Source organism: Somniosus microcephalus, unplaced genomic scaffold (assembly GCF_052327205.1).
Source record: "Somniosus microcephalus isolate GS21.2 unplaced genomic scaffold, FLI_Smic_1.0 unresolved_chr4, whole genome shotgun sequence".
NCBI lineage: Eukaryota > Metazoa > Chordata > Chondrichthyes > Squaliformes > Somniosidae > Somniosus > Somniosus microcephalus.
This window is the reverse complement of record NW_028225182.1, coordinates 48,201,277-48,225,028: the sequence shown is the minus strand read 5'-3', so window position 1 is coordinate 48,225,028 and position 23,752 is coordinate 48,201,277. Positions and strand designations below refer to the sequence as shown.

The window sequence follows — 23,752 nt, the reverse complement described above, 5'->3', positions numbered from 1 at the left end:
TCCGCTTCCACCACTTCCGTCAGCAGAGAATTCTGGGTCCTCACCACTCGCTGCGTAAAAAAGTTTTTCCTCACATCCCCCCTGTATCTCTTACGCAAAACCTTAAATCTGTGTCCCCTAGTCCTTGTACCATCAACTAGTGGGAACAGCCTTTCCCCGTCTAGCCTATCCAAACCCGTCATAATCTTGTACACCTCGAACAAATCGCCCCTCAACCTCCTTTGCTCTAATGAAAACAAATCCAGCTTCTCCAACCTGTCCTTGTAGCCAAGATCCCCCATCCCCAGAACCATTCTGGTAAATCTCCTCTGCACCCTCTCAAGGGCCTTCACATCCTTCCTAAAGTATGGTGACCAGAACTGGACGCAATACTCCAGTTGTGGCCTAACCAGCACTTTATAAAGATTCAGCATAACTTCTCTACTTTTGTACTCAATACCTCTATTTATGAAGCCCAAGATCCCATATGCTTTGCTAACCACTCTCTCAATATGTCCCGCCACCTTCAGGGACCTATGTACATTAACTCCCTGGTCCCTCTGTCCCTGCACACTCTTTAAGACTGTGCCATTAAGTGTATATTGCCCCTCCCTGCTCCTTCTGCCAAAATACATCACCTCACACTTCTCTGTTTTAAATTCCACCAGCCATTTGTCTGCCCATTCTGCTAGCCTTTCTATGTCCTGTTGCAGTCGATTGGTTTCATCCTCACTGTTTGCCACACCCCCAAGTTTGGTGTCATCGGCAAATTTAGGAGAATGTATGAGAAATAGAACACTTCTACCTTATTGGGTGTAACTTGTGATGGGGACGGCAACCTGGACATAGCATCAGCATTTCTGTGATCAGCTGATCATCTGTACTCAATGTCATACGTACACGCTGACAAAATCAAAGCCCATCTCTGCATTCGGGCTGCAGCTAAGGTTGGAACTGGGGACTTTGGTTGGAGGATTGCTGTCAGGGGCTTATGGTCGGTAACTATGGTAAACTTATGACCAAACAAGTATTTGTGAAACTTCTTGACCCCAAAAATCAATGACAAAGCTTCCCTTTCGACCTGCGCATAATTCCGCTCACTGGCACGGAGAGTGCGTGAAGCAAAAGCAATTGGTCTCTCCACCCCACTATCTAGTACATGAGAGATCACTGCCCCAACTCCGGACGGAGAGGCGTCACACGCTAGCTTGATCTCCTTAGATACATCATAGTGAACTAACTTGTTACTCTCTACTAACTGCCATTTACACTCTTTGAATGCTGCGTCGCATTCTTTGACCACTTCCAAGGGACCTATTTTCTCAACCGCTCTTTCAGTGGGTGTAACAGCGTAGCCAAGTTTGGGAGGAAATTTCCGTAATAATTCACAAGACCCAAAAATGATTGAAGTTCAGAGACATTCTTGGGAGTGGGTGCATTTCTGATTGCATCCAGCATTCCCTTGGTTGGATGTAAACCATCTTTGTCTACTCTGTGCCCTAAGTACTGTAGGTGGTTTGCCTTGGTGGTTCGAATCACCCCTCCTACTTAGTTCTAGATGACAGGAATTACAGTGAACAGGATTGGAACACAGACAAGCTTTTCAGACTCAACCGTACGGTGTTTAATCACCCGCCTCCAGTACGTAAAATGCCTGGTGGTGTAAAACAAAGAGTACAACAATACAACTTGGCCTGTCGAACAGGCCCCTGTCTCGCATTAAGTCGCCTAAAATCACACTGTGTTGCAATACAGAATATAACATGGACTTGCTGATACCTGGGATGGCAGGAATGACGTATGAGGAGAGATTGGGTCGATTGGGCTTATACTCGCTGGAGTTTAGAAGAATGAGAGGGGATCTCATTGAAACTTATAAAATTCTAACAGGACTAGACAGACTAGATGCAGGAAGGATGTTCCCGATGGTGGGGGAGTCCAGAACCAGGGGTCAGAGTCTAAGGATAAGGGGTAAGCCATTTAGGACAGAGATGAGGAGGAATTTCTTCACCCAGAGAGTGGTGAACCTGTGGAATTCTCTACCACAGGAGGCAGTGGAGGCCAATTCATTGAATATATTCAAGAAGGAGTTGGATATATTTCTTAAGGCTAACGGGATCAAGGGATATGGGGAGAAGACAGGGACAGGGTACTGAATTTGGATGATCAGCCATGATCTCATTGAATTGCGGAGCAGGCTCGAGGGGCCGAACGGCCTACCCCTGCTCCTATCTTCTATGTTTCTATGTTTGTCCCACAAACCCCGGAACATACACTATATAATACACACAGAACCTCCCCACTGAGCCCCTCTGGATTGGTTGGGACACACAACACCCCCTCACACAGTACCGGTGGTCTTAAGGATGCGTGGGCTTGGACAATGCTCACCCCCATTGTCCGTTTTCTTGCTCGCTGCTTCCCTGTGTCGAGCGTGTCTCCTGGTTCCGTATTGCTGATGCAGTATCCAAGCCCCAGTTTCGAGGTTCGTTCCTACAGTCAAAGAGCAAGTCAAGGCTCTTGTCGCTCGTGGTGGTTTAGAGCAAGCGAGAGAGCGAGAGAGAGAAAATGGTCAAAGCTGCCTTCTCTGTATACCGTAAAAGTTCATTCTGGTCTGTGTATTGCAGTGATGTCTTTTAAATCACCCTTCTTTGTCTGGTTCCTGCCTTTGCGAGTCTGGGCCTTCCCCCAACTCTTGTATTCCAATACACACCCAGTAATCCAAACCACAGGACCTGTACAGGGCTGGGGGATGGAAGACAATTCCTTATCTTGTCTCCCCCTCCCTGTGGTACATATTTGATGTGGTTTAGTCTTACTGCTGATGTGCTTTGCCCAAGGTTAAAATGTTTTTCTTTGAGGCCAGGAAGTCTATTGTTCCAGCGAAACTGGCATCGTGGTCTTATCCAATTGAAGATCCATCGAAACCCATTAAAACACGGAGTCTCATTGTCCAAAGTTAAATCATCTCTTCTTCTTCTTAGGCAGTCCCTCGGAACCGAGGATGACTTGCTTCCACACTAAAAATGAGTTTGCAGGTGACTGATGAGTCCAATGTGGGACCTGCAGTCTCTGTTACAGGTGGGGCAGACGGTGGTTGAAGGGGGAGGGGTGGGGGGGGTGCTTGGGTTGACGTGCGCTCCTTCCGCTACCTGCGCTTGGCTTCCGTTTGCTCCCGGCGAAGAGACTCGAGGCGTTCGGCGCCTTCCCGGATGCTTCTCCTCCACTTTGTGCGGTCTTGGGGCCAGGGATTCCCAGGTGTCGGTGGGGATGTTGCACTTTTTCAAGGAGGCTTTGAGGGTGTCCTTGAAGCGTTTCCTCTGCCCACCTGGGGCTCTCTTGCCGTGCCGGAGCTCCGAGTAGAGCGCTTGCTTTGGGAGTCTCGTATCATCTTGTATCACCTATTCACAGCTCATTGTCCAAAGCAAATGTCTTTTCCATAGTTAAATTGAAACTCACAGGGGTGTTTGTGCTTCTAGGTCCAACTGCACCACGCCCCTCCCACTGGGCCAAACAGACCGCTGGTCGAACAGCAGTAACAATCATACAAATCCTTGGGGTCTGCTCTGATGCTTACATCCGTGTCCTGTTGTTATTTCGGATTTCCAGCAGTCGCAGTATTTTGCTATCGTACTACTGTTTGGTTCACTGCCACACCTCTTCCAGGAATGCCCACCTTGAAGAAGTTCTGCTCTTCTCTTCGACGGGATCTCCGTTTGGCTCTTCAACCTTGTTCATCTTCATTACTTTCAGTTTCCCTTCTCGTGCTCTCATCCCCATGCCCCAGCCCCCAAACTGGCCTTTTAATCTGTTTCATTTACTGTGCTTTTTTCCGTCCTGACGAAGGGTTTGACTCGAAACGTTGACTCTATTTTCTCTCCACGGATGTTGCCTGGCCTGCTGAGTTTTTCCAGCATTTTCTGTTGTTAATGCCAATCTCCTTCCCGTGTCACTCACCCCTCCCAGCGGAGAATAAAATATCAGATTCGTTTTGTGCTGCTCTATTAAAGGGCCAGTGCACACCCTGGTCCCCTCCTGTGTTGTAAACGTCTATGGCCTTGCAGTTGATAACCAGTTACATTTTTTAACTAATTAGACGCGTTTCATTTTTTTCTGTACACGCTGCCTGTTTTAATCAGGCTGAATGCGAGAAGACTATAATCTTAGTGGAGAAGCAGTAGGTTTTGTAGTGGAAGTCGAAGCCAAAAGATCGCAGTTGCACCAGTCGTGGTTTTACCGCCTGAGATTTATCTCTAGTTTAGATAGTCAGCCGTGGCTGGATTGGGGGGGGGGGGGGGGGGGGGGGGGGAGAGAAGCATCTCAGCTCCCGAAAAATGGTCACCTCATGCTGCGGGACCTCTCTAGCTGCATCCTCTAAAAAAGGTACCATTCTGCTTCATAACACCGCAGGTGTACACGGCCTCCAGTGAGCAGCACGGCCACCGTTACCAGACCAGGGCCACTATGCTAAACCACTCCCCATTTTATTTATTCATATTGATGGAAAGAACAAAATCACCTTTCTTGCAGCGATGGCGATGTCATTTTATTTTACTTTCTTACCACCTGAACAGGACACCAAGATTGGTGGGCGGGGGGGACATGTAGAGAACCAGTAGTACCATCACTATGCTCCCTCTATTAAATAGCAGCCTCCGTGCCCCAAGGGCAGCAGTAGGTCCAGTTTGCTAATGGTCCAGCAAGGGATACGGAGCTGGAATCCAACTTTAAAACATTGTCACAAGGTGAATTGTACTGGTCACGATTAGTCAGCTCTCCTCCCATCACTCAAAAGTAGCCAAGGGCCCCTACGTTGCAACCTTTTCCCAGCAGGCTAGTTGCGTAACTGTTTCAGTTTGTGGTTTTTGGCTCGGCAGGATACAGAATTATTTCTGCTACGTTTGCCGATGTCTCAGTTCCACATGCTGACAATCGTCAGAGCTTGTGCAACAAGTCCACGCTGTCCATTGTACAGGACAAAGTCCTGCTAGTCCAAGGGGGCAGAGCAGCTTGCCTGTACTCCTCTCCCTCGCCCCCTCCAATTGTCCATTGGTTGGGGGGGGGGGGGGGGGGGGGGGGGGGGGAAAGTATGAAGACCAAGCATCAACAGACTATTCAAATGTAGGGGTAGCCCAGGAGCACAATCCTGGCATTAGCTGCTGAAATTATTGGATAGAGATCAGCAATAGGACCCCTCAAAAGTTAACAAGCTTAAGTAATGGGATTACATTTTTAAAAACTTTTCTAGTACCCAATTGACATTTTGGAAGTAGCTGTCCACTTTCAGAAAGCAGGCATGTTAAGCTTACTGATAAGGGAGCTAATGATTTTAGTGTTCCACACCCAAAGGTTAAAAGGGCACAACACAGAAAGAGCTTTAGTCTTGGTGCCCTCTTCACCTCCCTCCAAGTACTGCAGTGGCTGTAAAATGCTTTGAGACGTCCAGTGGTCGTGAAAGGTGCTATATAAATGCAAGTCTTTCTTTCTCCCTCCCAACTGAAAGGATATTGAAGCTAATTGTAGCATCCCAGCCAGGATTTGGAGGAGGCAGGAGTTACTAGCACAGTAGCCCTAGGTTACACGTGCATCAACATAGAAGATAGGAGCAGGCCATTCGGCCCCTCGAGCCTGCTCCTCCATTTAATGAGATCATGGCTGATTATCCAAATTCAGTACCCTGTCCCTGCTTTCTCCCCATATCCCTTTAGCCATAAGAAATATATCTAACTCCTCCTTGAATATATTTAATGATTTGGCCTCAACTGCCTTCTGTGGTAGAGAATTCCACAGGTTCACCACTCTCTGGGTGAAGAAATTCCTCCTCATCTCTGTCCTAAATGGCTTACCCCTTATCCTTAGACTGTGACCCCTGGTTCTGGACTAGAAATACTAGAGCTTCCACACAAACCCTTGCATGTAAACATCAGCTGAGGATAAAGGCCTGTTTGAGCTGCACAGTCCTCTACTTCAAGAGCCTGTTTAACTCAAGGTCACTTGAAAGAAGCAAAGAGATACAACCTCTTCTGGAACTATACTGCACCAAGGCGGAGTTGGATTTGTACTGCAGCAAAGAAAACACAAGAAATAAAAGTACTCAAAGCCAATGTAGCATTTCACTGCACTCCCTAATTTGGTCAAGGCTTTCTCCCAACTGCTCCTGGACTGTCCTTGTAAGTTCACACCTCACCTGTTCAACAATACTGCTTGGGCTAAATGTGTAATGGAGGCAGGTGAAGGTGGAAGCGGAGTTCCAGTTGTACTAGATATTTCTTACTCAGCCCAAAAGGACTACTTCGGTAAAAGCAGTTACTCCCTACAAAAAAAAAAATCAAAGGGCAACATTGAACTTGCACAATGTTAATTTAGCATTGCCGAGTCAAGACAGCACACCATCACTGGCAAAGGATGCAACCTTCCACTAGCTTAAACTAGAGCATTGGTTTTATGGGCAGGAAGGGAACAGGAGAGATTTCAATTAAGGCACCACTCCTTGGCTCAATGAAAACTGCTGCAGCTGAGCCAGGAGTAAGAGGATCTCTGCCATTATAGAGCCTTCAGATAAACTGGTCTGAAATGAAAGTATATATTGCTCACCCTACAGGAAATGGTAGCATGTTGCTGGATTAGTAATCCAGAGACCAGAGTTCAAAACCCACTACAGCAGCTGGGGAATTTAAATCGTTAAATAAATCTGGAAAACAAAGCTAGTATCAGTGATCATGAAGCTACCAGATCATAAAAAACAATCTGATTCATCAGGAAGGAAATCTGCTGTCCTAAGGATAAGGGGTAAGCCATTTAGGACTGAAATGAGGAGGAATTTCTTCACCCAGAGAGTGGTGAACCTGTGGAATTCTCTGCCACAGAGGGCGGTGGAAGCCAGTTCATTAAATATATTCAAGAAAGAGTTGGATGTATTTCTTGAGGCTAAAGGGATCAAGGGATATGGGGAAAAGGCAGGGACAGGGTACTGAATTTGGATGATCAGCCATGATCACATTGAATGGCGGAGCAGGCTCGAAGGGCTGAATGGCCTACTCCTGCCTTCTATGTTTCTATGTTTCTCTGATCTGGCCTGTGGTTGACTCTTAGCAAGCCACTCAAGGGCAATTGGGGATGGGCAATAAATGCTGGCCTTGCCAGCAGCTCCCACATCCCATAAACAAAAAAAAGTTAACCTGTGCCTAGTATGGGGCATCTCAACTGCAAGAAACTGGTTGAATTTCAAATATTAGTTAGCAGGCATGTGATGGATTCAACTTAACAGATTATGAATGCTAAATTGTAAGAGACCATGGCAACTGCTGACTAGTGTCAAAGGCTATATTCTCCACACAATCCAATTTTTCTCCTTTGTTGTACAGCAGCAGCTGCTAAACTGCAGCGAGACATGCAAACATGGATTCTGTGTGCCAAGTCAAGCAAATGTTCCACACATTGCATCAGAGAGCATAGTTGGCTAGAGGCTAGTGCAATTCGAGGGAGATGGAATGTACAACTCCCCCAGTTACAGGAAGCACCAGTGGAGAAGTCAACTCGAGCCAGTTCTCAACCAAGACGACACTAGTTCTTCACTAGAAGTCTAATGGAAGTCAGAAGCAGCACCTTTAAACTAAACTTCACTATTAACTAGATGAGCATCTGAAGCATGGTGCAGTAGGATTTACCCAAAAAAAACTTCACGGAAAGGAGGACTGGAGTCAGTTATTTAGAAGATATTGCTTTGTATTCTAAATATTGCACATTTATATAGACATAGCCAACAAGTTTTAAAAAACATACTGGTTTCAGAATTATATACACAGAGCGTCTCCAGTTTACTTCCTTATTTTTAAAAAAAGTGTAGGGTGGAGGTTGTGTAGAGTGAAGGTTGCATAGGTAAGGTGAAGGTGCAGAGTTTTATATTAAAAAAAAGTGTCCAAAATATACACTGCAAATTAGATCGAGCCAAGTTAGTTCATCTACAAAAGCCAGGCACATTTGGCAGTGAGTTGGTGTAAATTTCCCCATATTGAAACGATGGGACGAGGGAGCTGCTCATTCAGGCCTTCAGCCACGTTGCCCAATCCGCAAGCCTCCACCGAGAGCACATGCACAGAGCAAGCCACAACAGCCTAGGAACAGCGAAATCCCAAGGAGGATGTAAGTGACAGTGGTGGTCCAGAAGGCGAAGAGATATAGGGTTTTATCGCAGTAATTAGGAGAGGTTTTGTCAATATAATCTGGCTCGTAGATGCAGTAGATCCAAACGTTTCCTAGGACAGGAAGAGATACAAAAAAAATGGTATTTACTCCACAAGAATAACTTCACTGCCAAGAACAGCCAGCCAGCAATCACACCTCCCACAACATTTAGGAATTTTCTCCTGCTGTCACATTGTGTCACTCAGGATCTGACTTGTGGCATCTTCCATCTCAAAATGAAAGACCAGTCCCAAATATCATCTTTATTCTCACCCTTCAATGAGTTTGTTATATTCTGGCTGGTAGAGTTTGCACTACAGAACTGGATTTGGTGAGGATATTCAAAGCCATAGAATTCACAGCACAGAACAGGCCATTCGGCCCAACTGGTGTTTATGCTCCACACGAGTCCCCCTCCCACCCTACCAGCATAACCCTCTGTTCCTTTCTCCCTCATGTGTTTATCCAGCTTCCCCTTAAATGCATCTCTGCTATTCACCTCAACCACTCCCTGTGGTAGCAAGTTCCACATTCTCACCACTCTGGGTAAAGGAATTTCTCCTGAATTCCTTATTTGGATTTATTAGTGACTACCTTATATTAATGAACTAGTTTTGGATTTCCCCACAAGTGAAAACATCTTGGCCCAGAACTTCAGGTCCCCAAGCGCAAGTACACACTGGGTACTCACGTGTAGGCCCAACAAAAGTGCTGGTTTTGTGCATGCACTGCAGAGGAAACCAGCACTTCCGTTCCCCTGAAAGAAGGGGTTGACAGGTGGAACGCTTGTGCCGGAGAGGCAGTGTGCGCATCGAACTTATTTTTTTTTCCCCCCCCCCCCACAGGTTTCTCCAGGAGGGTAAGTCTCCAGCAGTTACACATTTAAAAAGCAGGTGCAAGGCCTGCTTTTAACAAGGTAAGTGGTGAATTAATTAAAATAAAACATTTCCACAGGTTTATTATTTTTAAAAACACAGCAAGTTTATTTCTAGCCCCTTTAGAAAATGTAATTAATTCTCAAATTTAAAAAGAGTTATTTCATGTAACTTAGTTATTTTAAAAATGTGATTTAAAAATTTTTTTTTTTGAAGTTAGTGATTTTTGGGGCTTATAGTATTTATAGGTTTGACAGCTCTGTCAAACTTATGAGTGGGCATTCCCTGCCACCATTGGCTCTCCATGGCCCACGTGATCCCAGGGGACGCTTCGAACTAACTGCGCCCCTGGGATACACAAGCACTGCGCACCAGCAGTTGGAGGCGGCCCAGGATCGGAATCCCACGCGGGCCCACAGCTCAACGGCCGGCGCACTAGGTAAGTGCAGGTCAGGGGCTTGTGCCCGCAGGAAGCCCCCAACCCGAATTTCTGGGCCCTTAATTTTAAGGCAATTCAACATCAATTTTGTTCAAGCTTAGCAATACGAGTGACAAGTCATTCGGGCACTGCATTGCTAGTTAGTGTAGTTACCCAATGCACAGACAGGCAACAGAACAGTTCACTGGAATTGAACCAGTGTACTGATCCTTTACTGACAGCAAGTGTGCTCCTCGAATACAAAACCCATTATCAATTTTAGATTCTCGCCTAGGGTATGAAGCTACTTAATCTCCGAAGAGAATAAATACCAATAGACAAAACAAGCCAATTGGAGATTTTCCTCAAAGATTTCCCTAACCTGGGAAGGCTACAAGATTAGCTTCCCAAACCTACAAGTTAAGCATGTTTTAGTACAATTAATCAACACTTTGGCCTAGGCTTCCTGCCTCTCCCCTGACCTTTAGTAGATCTGGGGTGGGTGGAGACAAGGGCTACTCATTAGCTAAAATGTGACAGTGCTCAAATAGAAAAAAAAAGGGCCAGCTCAAGCACTGGGTGCTGCTGTGGAGCAATTTGGAGAAGAGTTGAAATTGCATCACTTGACCATTGCAACAGTCAAGACTTCCATTCAGACTTTGCCAAAACCTAGCTCCCAGGACAATGCACCAGCCGCTACAACCCATTGTTGGATGGAATCGTGCATCAGATATTATGGCAGGGTGTCCAGCCTGCAGCCCATGGGGCACAAGCAGCCCTGCCCCAAACCAATCCTCGAATCCCAGTCTACTGCACCGATCTATCATGTGCTGGTTTGACTTGAGCCCCAGAGGCTTGGGAAAACTTACTACTGCAGTGTGAAATCAGCACACAAAATCTGTTATCAGCTACTCCAAGTTAATGAAACATGGATTAATGTGGTCTCCCTCCTATTACAGCACCACCCTAGTCTTCTAGTATACAGAAAACTCGATTTACCAGCACCTAAATAACCAGAAATCTGTTACCTGAACCTACTCCTGAATTTTGCCAGTTAAGTTTTACTTCATATTAGTGGCCGTGTAACCGGGTTCCCTGCACTTGTTGCTATGCAACAGGGACACCTGGATCTGTGGCCAGGGTTCCTGCACTTGTTGCTATGCAACAGGGACAACTGGATCTGTGGCCGTGTATGGGGCTCTCGTACTTTTTACTATACCTCTTTAATCCGGACTTTGATAAATTGGCACCAAGCTGGTCCTGTTGGTGTCGGATAAAAAAAAAAGTTTTGTACTTGTGCAGCAAGGGGCTGAATTAACCCAAGAAAATATTTTTATATCAGACAATTCTGAACACAGGCAAGTACTATTACATGTAAACTTTAAATACCCGTTTGTACAAGTTAACACCACAAGCTTCACTCAAGCCAAAGTTACCATTTATAAACCAGATGAAGGAGAACACCGATATCAGACTTTTCCAAACTCGGCCAAGTTTGTGACAGGCCAAAACGTTACTCTCATCATTTGGGGTACATGAAACCAGGGACATCATCACGAAGAAAAGCGTAAAGCTTCCAGAAACAATCAGATAAATCGGGATCAAGTATTGCTTGGTACAAGAATCCAAATAGATGGTGCCTAAAAAAGGGGGGGGAAAAAAAAAAAAAAGTTAGTTTGTGCAAGTGGCACACTATTGGAATTAGTTCAGAATTCATTAGGACCAGGAGTAGGACATTCAACATTCTCCAGAGCCTGTTCCACCATTCAACCTCTGCTTCATATCCCTCGATACACTTACCTACTGTGGTAAACCACTTATCGTTCACTATCGTTACACTATAGTTATCACTGTTATATCGTTACTCTATGGTTATCACTGTTCACACTGTTGTATCACTATACGAGGTCGCCTCTTGTCACGCTGCTATACCTGGGCTGACCACTGCTGACTCCGCCCATGACTCCACCTACCTGCCCAGGTATAAAGGTAGTTGACTGGCTGGCATTCCTCCTTGTTGTATCCGATCACCCACGAGGGTGGGCCCTGTTATTTAGCCAATAAAAACCTATAGTTACTTTAACTCGTCGCTTTTCATTGGATGAATTGATAGGTATATCACCTACCAAAAACTAACAAGCCGTCTTGAAAGTTGTAATTGCCCCAGCATTCACAGCCTTGTGGGGAAGAAAAAAGGAAAAAAGTTCCAGATTTCTACTAGAGGAAAAAAAACTTCCCTAATTCCCTCTAGCTTTAATTTTAAGATGCCCCACTTGTTCTTGATTCACCAGAGTAATATTTATTTGCATCTACCCAATCAAATCCTCAACATTTTTAAACACTGCAATCAGATTACCCTTTAAATCTTGGAAGTACTGGAGCTTCCTTGGATTTTGTTTTGGCTGTTCAAAAATGAAAGTCCTAAATAAACTGAACTACAGCTCCTGATGAAAAAGGTCACAACAGTATTGAAATGAGCTTTGATCACAAATCTAAAAGCTGCTTTGTGTAGCATGACTAGATTTAACAAATAACCCACAACTAGATTAAGGTGGACATCTCCCCAGCAAACATGAATGGCATCACTGCTTGCCAAAACCAACTGAAAAGCATAGTCTAGATGGAGCAGCTTCGAAGACATGGCACCAATACCATTTATATAAAAAACTATAAATCTTACCAATAGTGATGGAGGCAATTGCCAAGAGAGACGTCATAATTTTCATGCACACTGCAAAGGAATTGAAAGTGTTTAAAATATGCTACATTTGAATGTATTCTGTTCCAAAACTACAATAGGATACAGCACAGAAGGTGGCCAGTCAGCCCATTGAGCCTGTTCTTGAGATGATTTGAGTATAAGAGTAAAGACATCTTACTGCAATTATACAGGGCCCTGGTGAGACCACACCTGGAGTATTGTGCACAGTTTTGGTCTCCTTACCTAAGGAAGGATATACTTGCATTGAGGGAGTGCAGCGAAGGTTCACCAGACTGGTTCCTGGGATGGGGAGATTGTCCTATGAGGAGAGATTGAGTAAACTAGGCCTATATTCTCTAGAGTTTAGAAGAATGAGAGGTGATCTCATTAAAACATACAACATTCTTTCAGGGCTTGACAGGGTAGATGCAGGGAGGAGGTTTCCCCTGGCTGGGGAGTCTAGAACCAGGGGTCACAGTCTCAGAATAAGGGGTTGGCCATTTAGGACTGAGATGAGAAATTTCTTCACTCAGAAGGTGGTGAATCTTTGGAATTCACTACCCGAGGGCTGTGGAGACTCAGTCGTACAGTATAGTCAAGGCGGAGATCAATATATTAAGGGACTCAAGGGATATGGGGATAGTGCAGGAAAGTGGAGGGGTAGAAGGCCAGCCATGATCTTATTGAATGGTGGAGCAGGCTCAAAGGGCTGACTCCTGCCTGCTCCTATTTTATGTTCTTAAAGCCATCTGATTAATGCCATTCCCCTTTCCTGATCTTCCACACTTCCTTTGAATGTTACTATTGATTCTGCCACCACCATCAGGTAGCACATTCCTGATCACAACAACTCACTAAAAATATTTCTACTCATCTTGCCTATGGTTCTTTGGCCATGTGTCCATAGCATTGTGATAATGATGAGATAGAAATTGTAGGCTTGCTACAGGAAACTCTTAACCGGCACCGAAATATCCAGAAATCTCAACCAGCAAAATTCAGGAGTAGGTTCAGGTAAGTTTTACTATACATTAGTGGCTGTATAACCAGGGTTCCTGGATCTGTGACCATGTAACCAGGGTTCTGGCACCTGTGGCCATGTAACTGGGGCTCCTGCATCTGTGACCGTGTAACTGGGGCTCCTGCACCTGTGGCCGTGTAACCGGGGCACTCATACCTTGGTAAGTATACCTCTCTACTCCGGACTTATTGATCAACCGGCACCACGCCAGTCCTGTTGGTGCCAGATAAAAATATTTCTTGTACTTCAGTCCAGTAGAAGTGAATTGAAAAATTATCCAAGTTATTTAAACTAGGTGCAGAGACCAAGAAAGATCAGAAATTTAGACAACCGTATGATCTAGGTCATAGTGTATTAGCTGAACACCAAGCATTGAGGGTCAGAAAAAACCTGGATACATTTCCAGAGGTGGATTCAAAAGAGAATTTCACACAGCACGAGAATAGATCCATGAACACTGGATTGTGATCCTAGAGACCAAAATGTTAACAGCCCCTCACTTGATGAGTAAACCCATATTTCTCCACTTCTGCTTTACCAGTTGACTCACGTTAGTGTTTTTAAATGATGAAGCACTCAGGAGCAGAAACACCATTACAAAAATCAGAAAAAAAAAATTAAGCTCAAGATATTTTGGCCCAGTAATTCCAGTCCCAACGCACGAGTACAGACGGGGTACTCACGCGTGGGCCCATTGGAAGTGCCGGATTTCAGCATGCGTGGGAAACCGGCATTTCCTCCAAGGGGTTCAGAGGGCCAACGCGTGCGCGCAGGACTCTGCACGCACACATTGAACTTTTTTACAGGTTTGCCCGTGTGTAAGGGCCTCAACTTTTTACAAATGTAAAAAGGAGACGTAAGCACTTGATTATTTAAAATTATAACTTTTTTCCACAGCTTTATTGTTTAAGGACTTGACAGTAAGTTAAGTATTTAGACTGGATTTTAAAAATTATTTTTTTTTAAATTTGAATAATTGTTTAAAATAGTTTTAAAGTTATTTATAGTTCATTTAATTAGTGGGATTTTTTTAAAATTTTATTTAAAGTTTTAGTGGTGTTTTGGGCACCTGTAGTTTTCATGAGTTTGACAGTTCTTACTATCAAAGTCATGAATGAAGTTTCCCCTCCCCTGGTTGGCTGCCCAGTGCTCACCTAATCCCAGCCGGCACATTGAACTAACTACGCTGCTGGATCAGGCAAGCACATCGCGCCGACAGCTGAACCAGGCCAGTGACAGGAATTCCAAGCAGTCCCAGGCTTCAGCTGTCGGCGCGCCGGGTGAGTGCACATCGGGGGCTTGCACACGCAGCAAGCCCCCGAACCTAATTTCAGGGCCAATGGGCACAAAATTTAGAGCAGGTCACTTGGTCCACATCCATTTGCCCAAAGATCTACTGGTATGTTCATTAGACTGTCAAGAGAGCTCATTAAATAGTACCTGATGCCACTGGAGAAACTGGAGGATCTTCAATGGACCGGAGGAGTGGAGTGTACAAGCTACTTTCTGGGTCCATATCAGCGCTCCCTATCCACAGCACCTAGGATTACACAGGATTAAATAAGATATACAGCACAAACAGGCCATTTGGCCCCAACCAGTCTATGCTCCATTCAAGCCTCCTCCTGTAACCCTCTATTCCCTTCTCCTCATGTGCTTATCTAAATCACCCTTTAAATGTATCTATACTATTCGCTTCAACCACTCCGTGGTAGCAAGTTCCACATTCTTGCCACTCTGGTGAAGAAGTTTCTTCTGAATTCCCTTTGATTTTTTGGTGACTCATTGATGGCCTCTAGTTTTGCTCTTCCCCACAAGTGGAAACACTGTCTAGATTTTTTTTAATGAACTCTATTAGGTCCACCCCCCCCCCAAAAAAAAAAGACCAAAGCCTGTTCATCCTTTCCCGATAGGTATACCCTCACATTTCTGGTATCATCCTCGTAAATCTTCTCTGCACCTCAATCCTTCTTAATATGGTGATCAAAATTGCACACAGTACTCCAAGTGTGGTCTAGCCAGGGTTTGATACAAGTTTAGCATACTATTCAATTCTAGAAATAAACCTAGTGCTTGGTTTGCTTTTTTTTTAATGGCCTTGTTAACCTAAGGATACTTTGTGATTTGTACTCCTAGATCCCTTTATTCCTCTACCCTATTTAGATTCTTATTTTCAAAGTAAGATGTGACTCCCTATTTTTCCCTTGCCAAAATGTAATACCTCATTAATTTCATGCACCAATTATATGCCCATTCTGCAATGTCTTGTAATTTGTTGCAGTCCTCCTCAGCAGTGACTATCCCCCAAATTTGGGGTGGTCTGCCAATTTAGAAAGTGTTCGAGTCCAAAGCCAAAATTGTTAGTGTCAAAAAAGTGGTCCAGAACTGATCCTTGTGGAACACCACTGAAAAGATCAACAGCATTAGACAGTCAACATGGATTATTGAAAGGGAAGTAGTGTTGACAAACCTACTGGAGTTTGAGGATGTAACTGGTAGAATAGACAAGGGAGAACCAGTGGATGTGATGTATTTAGATTTTCAGAAGGCCTTTGATAAAGTCCCCCATAAGAGGTTAGTGTGCAAAATTAAAGCACATGGGATAGGGGGTAATATACAGGCATGGATTGAAAATTGGTTAACAGACAGGAAACAGAGGGAATAAATGGGTCTTTTTCAGGGTGGCAGGCAGTGACTAGTGGGATACCACAGGGATCAGTGCTTGGGCCCCAGCTATTCACAATATATATCAATGATTTGGATGAAGGAACCAAATGTAAAATTTCCAAGTTTGCTGACGACACAAAACTAAGTGGATTGAGAGTTGTAAGGAGGATGTAGAGGCTTCAAGGCAATTTAGACAAGTTGAGTGAGTGGGCAAATACATGGCAGATGCAGTATAACATGGATAAATGTGAAGTTATCCACTTCAGTAGGAAAAACAGAAAGGTAGGGTATTATTTCAAATGGTGATAGATTGGGAAATGCTGATGTACAAAAGGGACCTGGGTGTCCTTGTACACCAGTCACAAAGCAAACATGCAGGTGCAGCAAGCAGTTAGGAAGGCAAATGGTATGTTGGCCTTCATTGCAAGAGGATTTGCGTACAGGAGCAAGGATGTCTTACTACAGTTATACAGGGCCTTGGTGAGACCTCACCTGGAGTAGTGTGTGCAGTTTTGGTCTCCTTACCAAAGAAAGGATATACTTGCCAAAGAGGGAGTGCAGCAAAGGTTCGCCAGACTGATTCCTGGGATGGCAGGACTGCCGTACGAGGAGATTGGGTCGACTAGGTCTGTATTCACAAGTTTAGAAGAATGAGGGGATCTCATTGAAACATAAAATTCTGACAGGGCTAGACAGACTGGATGCAGGGAGAATGTTTCCCCTGGCTTTGGGAGGGGAGGGGGGGGGGGTGGAAAAAGTGGGGGGGGGGGGTCTAGAACCAGGGGTCAGTCTCAGGATAGTGGTAGGACATTGATGACGGAGATGAGGAGAAATTTCTTCACTGAGGGTGGTGAACCTGCGGAATTCTCTACCACAAAACACTGGAGGCCAAGTCAGTGAATATATTTAAGAAGGCAATGGATAGATTTCTAGACACAATGCATCAAGGGGTATGGGGAGAGAGCAAGAATATGGTATTGAGATAGAGGATCAGCCATGATCATATTGAATGGCAGAGCAGGCTCAAATGGCCTACTCCTGCTCCTATTTTTTTAATGTTTCTAATAGCTACCCTTTACTCCTACTCTGCTTTCTGTCTTGAAGCCAACTAGCTATCCAATTCTGCTACATGTCCCGACTTCATGCCCTGACTTTTAGTCCATTATGTGCTACCTTATCAAAGGCCTTTTGAAAAATAATTAGATAAATTACACCTACTGCATTACCCTGGTCTACTCTACCTCTAAAAAATTCAATTAGGTTGGTCAAGCAAGACTTTCCCTTTTGAAATCCACATGGACTATATTTTTTCATTTCTGGATGTTCTATTTTCTCCTTTAGTAGGGATTCCACTTTTTCTTTACCACCAATGTTAAGCTAACTGGTCTATAATTCCCTGGATATGTCCTATCCCTTCTTAAATACAAGTATTACGTTAGCTATCCACCAGTCCTCTAGCACTACACCTTTTTCTAATGAATTACTGAATGTGTAGTAGTGCCTGCGCCATCTCCAAGATTCTTTTAAAATGCACAGATGTAATCCATCTGGACCAGGGGTTCTATCTGGATTTTCATTAGTTTAATATATCTCATTTAATTTTAAGTGCAGTTAACTAATTATTAATTTCATCATCCAATGTAATCTCCACCTGTTCTATCTCCCTGGTAAATACTGAAGCAAAGTAATTATTTAATATCTGCCATCTTTCTATTGCTGCCTGTGGTATCATCACCACTTATTGGCCCTATTCCCATCCAACCTTCCTTCCATTTATGTGCCTGTAAAATCTTACTATTTTGTTTTAAGTTCCAGTTTAATTTCATAATTTCTTTGCCTTCCTAATGGTGACAACTTAATTCCTCATCATACTCTCCCCGGCTGTCCATGTAATTAATGTATGCCTCTTTCCTGACCCTCAAATTTTCCCTTATGGCTTTATTCATCCATGGGGTCTCATTAGTGTTTAGCTTGTCTTGTTTATTAGTGGAATATATTTTTCCTGGACTCTGTTGAACACCATTTTAAATGTTTCCCATTGCTTTTCTACATCATTTGCCAATACTGTTATTTTATTTTCCCCAATTCTATTTTCAGCCCCTCAAAAAATCAGCTTTGCGCCAATCTAGTACCTGGTCTTGGTCATACCCATGTCCTTCTCAATTATCTTAAAGCTTATTATGGTCACTATTGCCTAGATGTTCCCCTACTTTTACTTATCTACTCTGGTCCATTCCCCATTACTAGATCCAATAGCAAATCCTCCCTTGTTGGGCTTTTTACATATTAGGTTAGAAAAGGAGTCCTGTACACATTGTAGGAACTCCATTCCCTTATCCTTTTACCTACCTCGTCTGTCCAATTACTATCTGGGTAGTTGAAATCCCCCCCATGACTATTCATTTCCCCAACTTGTCTGCACATTTCTTCTCCCACTTCCCTTCCACTATTAAGTAGTCTGTAGACTGCCCCTATTAGGGTGATTGGCCCATTATCTTTCATCTCTATCCATATGGATTCTATTTCTCTGTCTTGCTGATAGCTACATCACTTTTTTCTGCTGCCATTATGTTATCCCTAATAAGTACAGCTCTCCATCTCCCCGCGCGCCCCCCCCCCCCCTTTATCTTTTCTAAATGTTATACCCTGCAGTGTTTAATTCCCAGTCCTGATTTTTCTGTAGCCATATCACAGATTGGAACATTAACAGGCAACAATCACCCACCTATTTTGATCAAACAAACTTATTCCTACCTTTTTAGGAGGTCATTTGGCCAGTGTATACAACACATGGAACATACACTAAGCTATTTACATTCCAACACCTAAAAACTCCTGGTTCTCTTATAGCACATCAGCTGCAGATAGAATGAGATCCAGAGGACCACCTTCGTGAAATCAGATTGGGAAGCACACATGGCGATAATTGCCACCCGACTTGTGTTTTCCAGCATGGTCGGTTTATTTTTAAACAGCATTTCTCTAAAAAAAAAGTATTGATGCCTCATCTTCTGCCGAGCCTCCCATCCAAACTAGGTCTTCACTTTCTTGCAGAAACCACGAAAAAAAGCCAGTTGACCAGGCACCCCGCATTGTATTACAAATTGAAGTTGTACACGGACATGACGGGGTCTTTCTCTATTGCCAGCGGGTAGTTTAAACACTTGATGATCGACCCCCGGTTTTCAAAACAGGGAACCTGCTCACAATAGAAATTCCAGGAGATTATAATCGTTTGGATGTAGCAGGCTCCAAGTCATTGACTTATTCCCCCAGCCCTTTAAAAATTGGTTTGGCACCTGAGGTATACTAGAGTTCGAGATATTTATTTAAGTCACCTTCTCCACAGGAAAGGGAATTAACTCCTACTTCTGTCAGGTGAGTGATCGATGGGGTTTAGGTTGCAGTAAAGGTATTTTAACGCTACAACAGTGCGGGATAATCTGACATGGGGGCAGATTACAGATGTTAATAGGGACCGGGATCATTAACAGCCCGGGGAGGGAGGGGAGAGAGAAAGGAAGGTAAAAACTGCCTGGGAAACAAACAATTCGTTAAATGTTACAACAGTGCATCAAGTCATATGATTAAATCATGGGAGCCAAAGGCAGTTTGTAATGAAAATGTCACTACATTTACAGGCACTTTTCACTGTTGGACAACTTAACAGGCAAGAGACTAGTTGGTATTAAAGAGAGAGAGAGAGAGAGAGAGTTACCTGCACTAATGGACCCGGGCTGTTACCAAGATGTTTAAAGGAACACAGACAGGAGATTTGGAAGTGTGAATCAAGGTTTCCTCTTTCGTTGTTTCAGACAGACGATTGGCTTGGGTCAGCTCCAGGGAAACAGAAAGCCAATCGGTAGGCAATACTCGGCTTGGGGGGGGGGGGTGGTGGGAAGCAAAATTATACACGAAAAACTCCTAGCCAGTAATGGTTAAACTTCAGCTGGTCAAGTAGAGCTTCAAGTCAAACTCCCTCTAGATCGACAAATGGTTCAACCTTTTTTTTTTAAAAGCAGTTTAAACTCGGAAGATAAGGCTGCTGATTAAAACAGGAAGAGCTGTTAAACTCACAAGTAAACCGAGATTAAGCCAAGAATGAATTTCGAAAATCAGCTCCTAAATAGCAAGACCATCAACCACTTCCTTGATCCAGTTTATCAGAATTGTGTTCAACTTACGCGACCTGATCTTGCCCAACACTCTGCAAGCAGCAGATTCCAATCGTGGGTCTAACCGCCCACTGACCTTTATTGAGGTCCACTTCGTCAATTCCCCAATTCTCGTGTTCAATGTTGTTTTTAAATTGGGTCCTTTCTTTCTTTGTGTGAAACCAAATTAACAAATAAATTGTAACTAAATCCAATAACCCCTTAAATAAATCTTACCCCCTCAAATTAAAATTTGATTATTTGAACTAATTATGCACTCCAGTCCCCGCGGCGCCCACCGGTCACGCAAAAGCTCGAGCGTGCCGGCGGACACCGCGTGCTCCATCTCTAGGGCCACCCGGGCGCGAACAAGGCCACGGAAGAGGGGGAGGCAATCCGGTCGGACGACCCCCTCGACCGCCCGCTGCCTGGACCAATTAATGGCTTTCTTGGCCAGGCCCAGGAGCAGGCCCACGAGGAGGTCCTCCAACCTGCCCGCTCCCCTCCGCACGGGGTGACCGTAGATCAGGAGCGTGGGACTGAAGTGCAACCAAAATTTGAGGAGCAGCCCCTTCAAAAAATGGAAGAGGGGCTGCAACCTCTCACACCCCATATATACGTGGAACACGGACTCCTCCAGACCGCAAAACAAACAGGCGGTCTGGGAGTCCGTGAACCTATTTAAAAATCTATTGCACGGAACTGCCCTGTGCAACACCCTCCAGGCCAAGTCCCCAATAGAACAAGGGAGGACTCCCGCATAGAGAGACCCCCATTGGGGACCTCCGTCTCCGTCCGGAGGTAAAACGGCACGCCACGGCGTGTCCGGACGGCAGGCGAAGATGGCAAAGTGGAAGGAAGGCTGCTGATTAAAACAGGAAGAGCTGTTAAACTCACAAGTAAACCGAGATTAAGCCAAGAATGAATTTCGAAAATCAGCTCCTAAATAGCAAGACCATCAACCACTTCCTTGATCCAGTTTATCAGAATTGTGTTCAACTTACGCGACCTGATCTTGCCCAACACTCTGCAAGCAGCAGATTCCAATCGTGGGTCTAACCGCCCACTGACCTTTATTGAGGTCCACTTCGTCAATTCCCCAATTCTCGTGTTCAATGTTGTTTTTAAATTGGGTCCTTCTACAGAACCACTCAAATGCTTACAGCCGCTGCATTTGTACTGTTAATCCTAAAACTGTTTAAGAGGACCTCCTCGTGGGTCTGCTCCTGGGCCTGGCTAAGAAAGCCATCAATTGGTCCAGGCAGCGGGGGGTCGAGGGGGTCGTCCAGCCAGATTGCCTCCCTCTCTTCCGCGGCCATGTTCGCGCCCGGGTGGCCCTGGAGATGGAGCACGCGGTGTCTGCTGGCACGCTCGAGGACTTCCGTGACCGGTGGGCGCCGCGGGGACTGGAGTGCATAATTAATTCAGATAACCAAATTCTGATTTGATTTATTAACGTTTATGTGGGGAGAAAAAAAAAGAAAAAGAAAAAAAAAGAAAAACTTTTTAAGGCTTTGTTTTATTACGGCTAATGAATGTAATGGATTTATTATGTAATTGATGAGTTGTATAAGTAGTGTTGTACTTGGATGTTAAAAAAAGGACAACAGGTAATAAATACCAAGCCAAAACAAAGAGTTACTAGATTGCCAATCGGACTGGTGTAAAATTGTTTTTCACTATGGGTACCTGTACTGTTAATATTATTGATTTATCTGTAAAATTTACCACTGCATTTATACTGTCAACCCTAAAGCTGTTTTTAAGGCTTTGTTTTATTGTGGCTAATGAATGTAATGGATTTATTATGTAATTGATGAGTTGTAACAAGTACTACCATATTTAAATAAATATGTTTGACTAAAAAAAATGCTTACAGCGCAGTGACCGCACCTGTGGTGGCCAGAGAGGCGAATTTGCACAGATGCCTTTGGGAATTTACCTGGATTGTTTGTGTTTGGGTTGTTTTGCTTCTCAGCTGCCACAGTTTAGATGCCTCTTCTAATAAATCTTTTTAAGAGGGTACCTTTTTTTTGATGGACTAATAAGGGTGACAATAGGCTGCCCGCCCCCCCCAGGGTCACCAAACAAAAGTTATTACAAGTTCCCCCTTTTAGGGCCCCACTAATATGGGATTGTCCCATCAAACTGAAAAGGTGCTGAAAAGCAATACTTGCATTTCTCCAGCGCCTTTCACCACGTCAGGACGTCCCAAAGCGCTTTACAGCCAATGAAGTACTTTTTGAAGTGTAGCCACTGTTGTAATGTGGGAAACACGGCAGCCAATTTGCGCACAGCAAGCTCCCACAAACAGCAATGTGATGATGACCAGATCATGTTTTAGCGATGTTGACTGAGGGATAAATATTGGCCCCAGGACACCGGGGATAACTCCCTTGTTGTTCTTCAAAATAGTGCCACGGGATCTTTTACGTCCACCTGAGAGAGCAGACTTGGTTTAATGTTTCATCCGAAAGACGGCACCTCCCACAGTGCGGCGCTCCCTCAGTAATGCCCCTCCGACAGTGCAGCGTTCCCCTCAGTACCGCCGCTCCGACAGCGCGGTGCTCCCTCAGTACTGCCCCTCCAACAGTGTGGTGCTCCCTCAGTACTGCCCCTCCCACAGTGCAGCGCTCCCTCAGTACTGCCCCTCCGACAGTGCGGCGCTCCCTCAGTACTGCCCCTCTGACAGTGCGGCGCTCCCTCAGCACTGCCCCTCCGACAGTGCGGCGCTCCCTCAGCACTGCCCCTCCGACAGTGCGGCGCTCCCTCAGTACTGCCCCTCCGACAGTGCGGCGCTCCCTCAGCACTGCCCCTCCGACAGTGTGGCGCTCCCTCAGTACTGCCCCTCCGACAGTGCGACGCTCCCTTAGTACTGCCCCTCCGACAGTGCGGCGCTCCCTCAGTACTGCCCCTCCGACAGTGCGGCGCTCCCTCAGTACTGCCCCTCCGACAGTGCGGCACCACCTCAATAATGCACTGGCGTGTCAGCCTAGATTTGTGTGCACTGGTCTCGAGTGGGATTTGAACCCACAACTCAGTAGGCGAGGGTGCTACCAACTGAGCCACAGCTGACACTGCCAGAATAAGTATCAAGTCCCACAACAACAAATTGCATTTAGACAGTGCCTTTAACACAGTAATGTGTCTGTGGGTCTTCTTTCTCTTTCCTTTGTGCTCTCGCACTTTCTCTCTGTCATTCTTTTCCCCCGCGCACTTTACTTTCTCTTGCTCGCTCGGACCATTTCTCAAGTTTGTTCTCTCTGCTTTGCTGTCTCTCCCTTTTGTTCTCTGTATTTTCCTTTGCCCTCTGCTTTCCTCTCTCTCTCTCTCTCCCTCCTTTGTTTTCTGCCACTCGCTCCTTTTATCTAGTTCTTTCTTTGCTCGTGAACCATTGCATAGTTTACAGATGTTCAAATTTAGCCCATTTGCTAATTCAAGAGAACCCTGGTGTAAAAAAAAACCCTTCAAGTCAAAGCAGTTCCACCCAGCATTTGATAGGAGGTAGGATAATTTCTTTACAGGTAAAGAAAGACTTGCATTTCTACAGCGCCTTTCACGACCACTGGACATCCCAATGCTCTTTACAGCCAATGAAGTACATTTTGAAGCGTGGTCACTGTTGTCATGTGGGAAACACGGCAGCCAATTTGTGCACAGCAAGCTCCCACACACACACACACACAGCAATGTGAAAATGACCAGAGAATCTGTTTTAATGATGTTGATTGAGCGATAAATATTGGCCAGGAC

At 44.9% G+C, this 23,752-nt stretch overlaps 1 protein-coding gene across 3 annotated transcripts; it reads right to left on the bottom strand.

The window, feature by feature from the left end:
- Nucleotides 1-7,683: 7,683 nt before the first annotated feature.
- LOC147091042 (transmembrane protein 272-like) lies at nucleotides 7,684-20,109 on the bottom strand. 3 transcript variants are annotated; one of them, XM_085977493.1, is made up of 5 exons: nucleotides 20,030-20,109; nucleotides 14,619-14,718; nucleotides 12,137-12,187; nucleotides 10,893-11,096; nucleotides 7,684-8,234 (listed from the first exon to the last, which is right to left on the bottom strand). In XM_085977493.1, exons 2-5 carry the CDS (start codon nucleotides 14,692-14,694, stop codon nucleotides 8,029-8,031), a joined length of 537 nt encoding a protein of 178 aa, XP_085833619.1. In that variant the 5' UTR covers nucleotides 14,695-14,718; nucleotides 20,030-20,109; the 3' UTR covers nucleotides 7,684-8,028. The 3 variants fall into 3 exon arrangements, with proteins under 3 accessions (XP_085833619.1, XP_085833618.1, XP_085833620.1); XM_085977492.1 differs by having other exon boundaries at nucleotides 19,923-20,068; XM_085977494.1 differs by lacking the exon at nucleotides 20,030-20,109 and adding an exon at nucleotides 19,564-19,902.
- Nucleotides 20,110-23,752: the final 3,643 nt, after the last annotated feature.

Bases quoted from the DNA above. Each gene is read 5' to 3' on its own strand.
- LOC147091042 (XM_085977493.1), bottom strand. From the start codon at position 14,694: ATGGACCCAGAAAGTAGCTTGTACACTCCACTCCTCCGGTCCATTGAA. The intron at 12,188-14,618 runs GTACTATTTAAT...ATTCCTTTGCAG, and splicing joins AGTTTCTCCAGTGGCATCAG to TGTGCATGAAAATTATGACG. The intron at 11,097-12,136 runs GTAAGATTTATA...CCCCTTTTTTAG, and splicing joins AATTGCCTCCATCACTATTG to GCACCATCTATTTGGATTCT.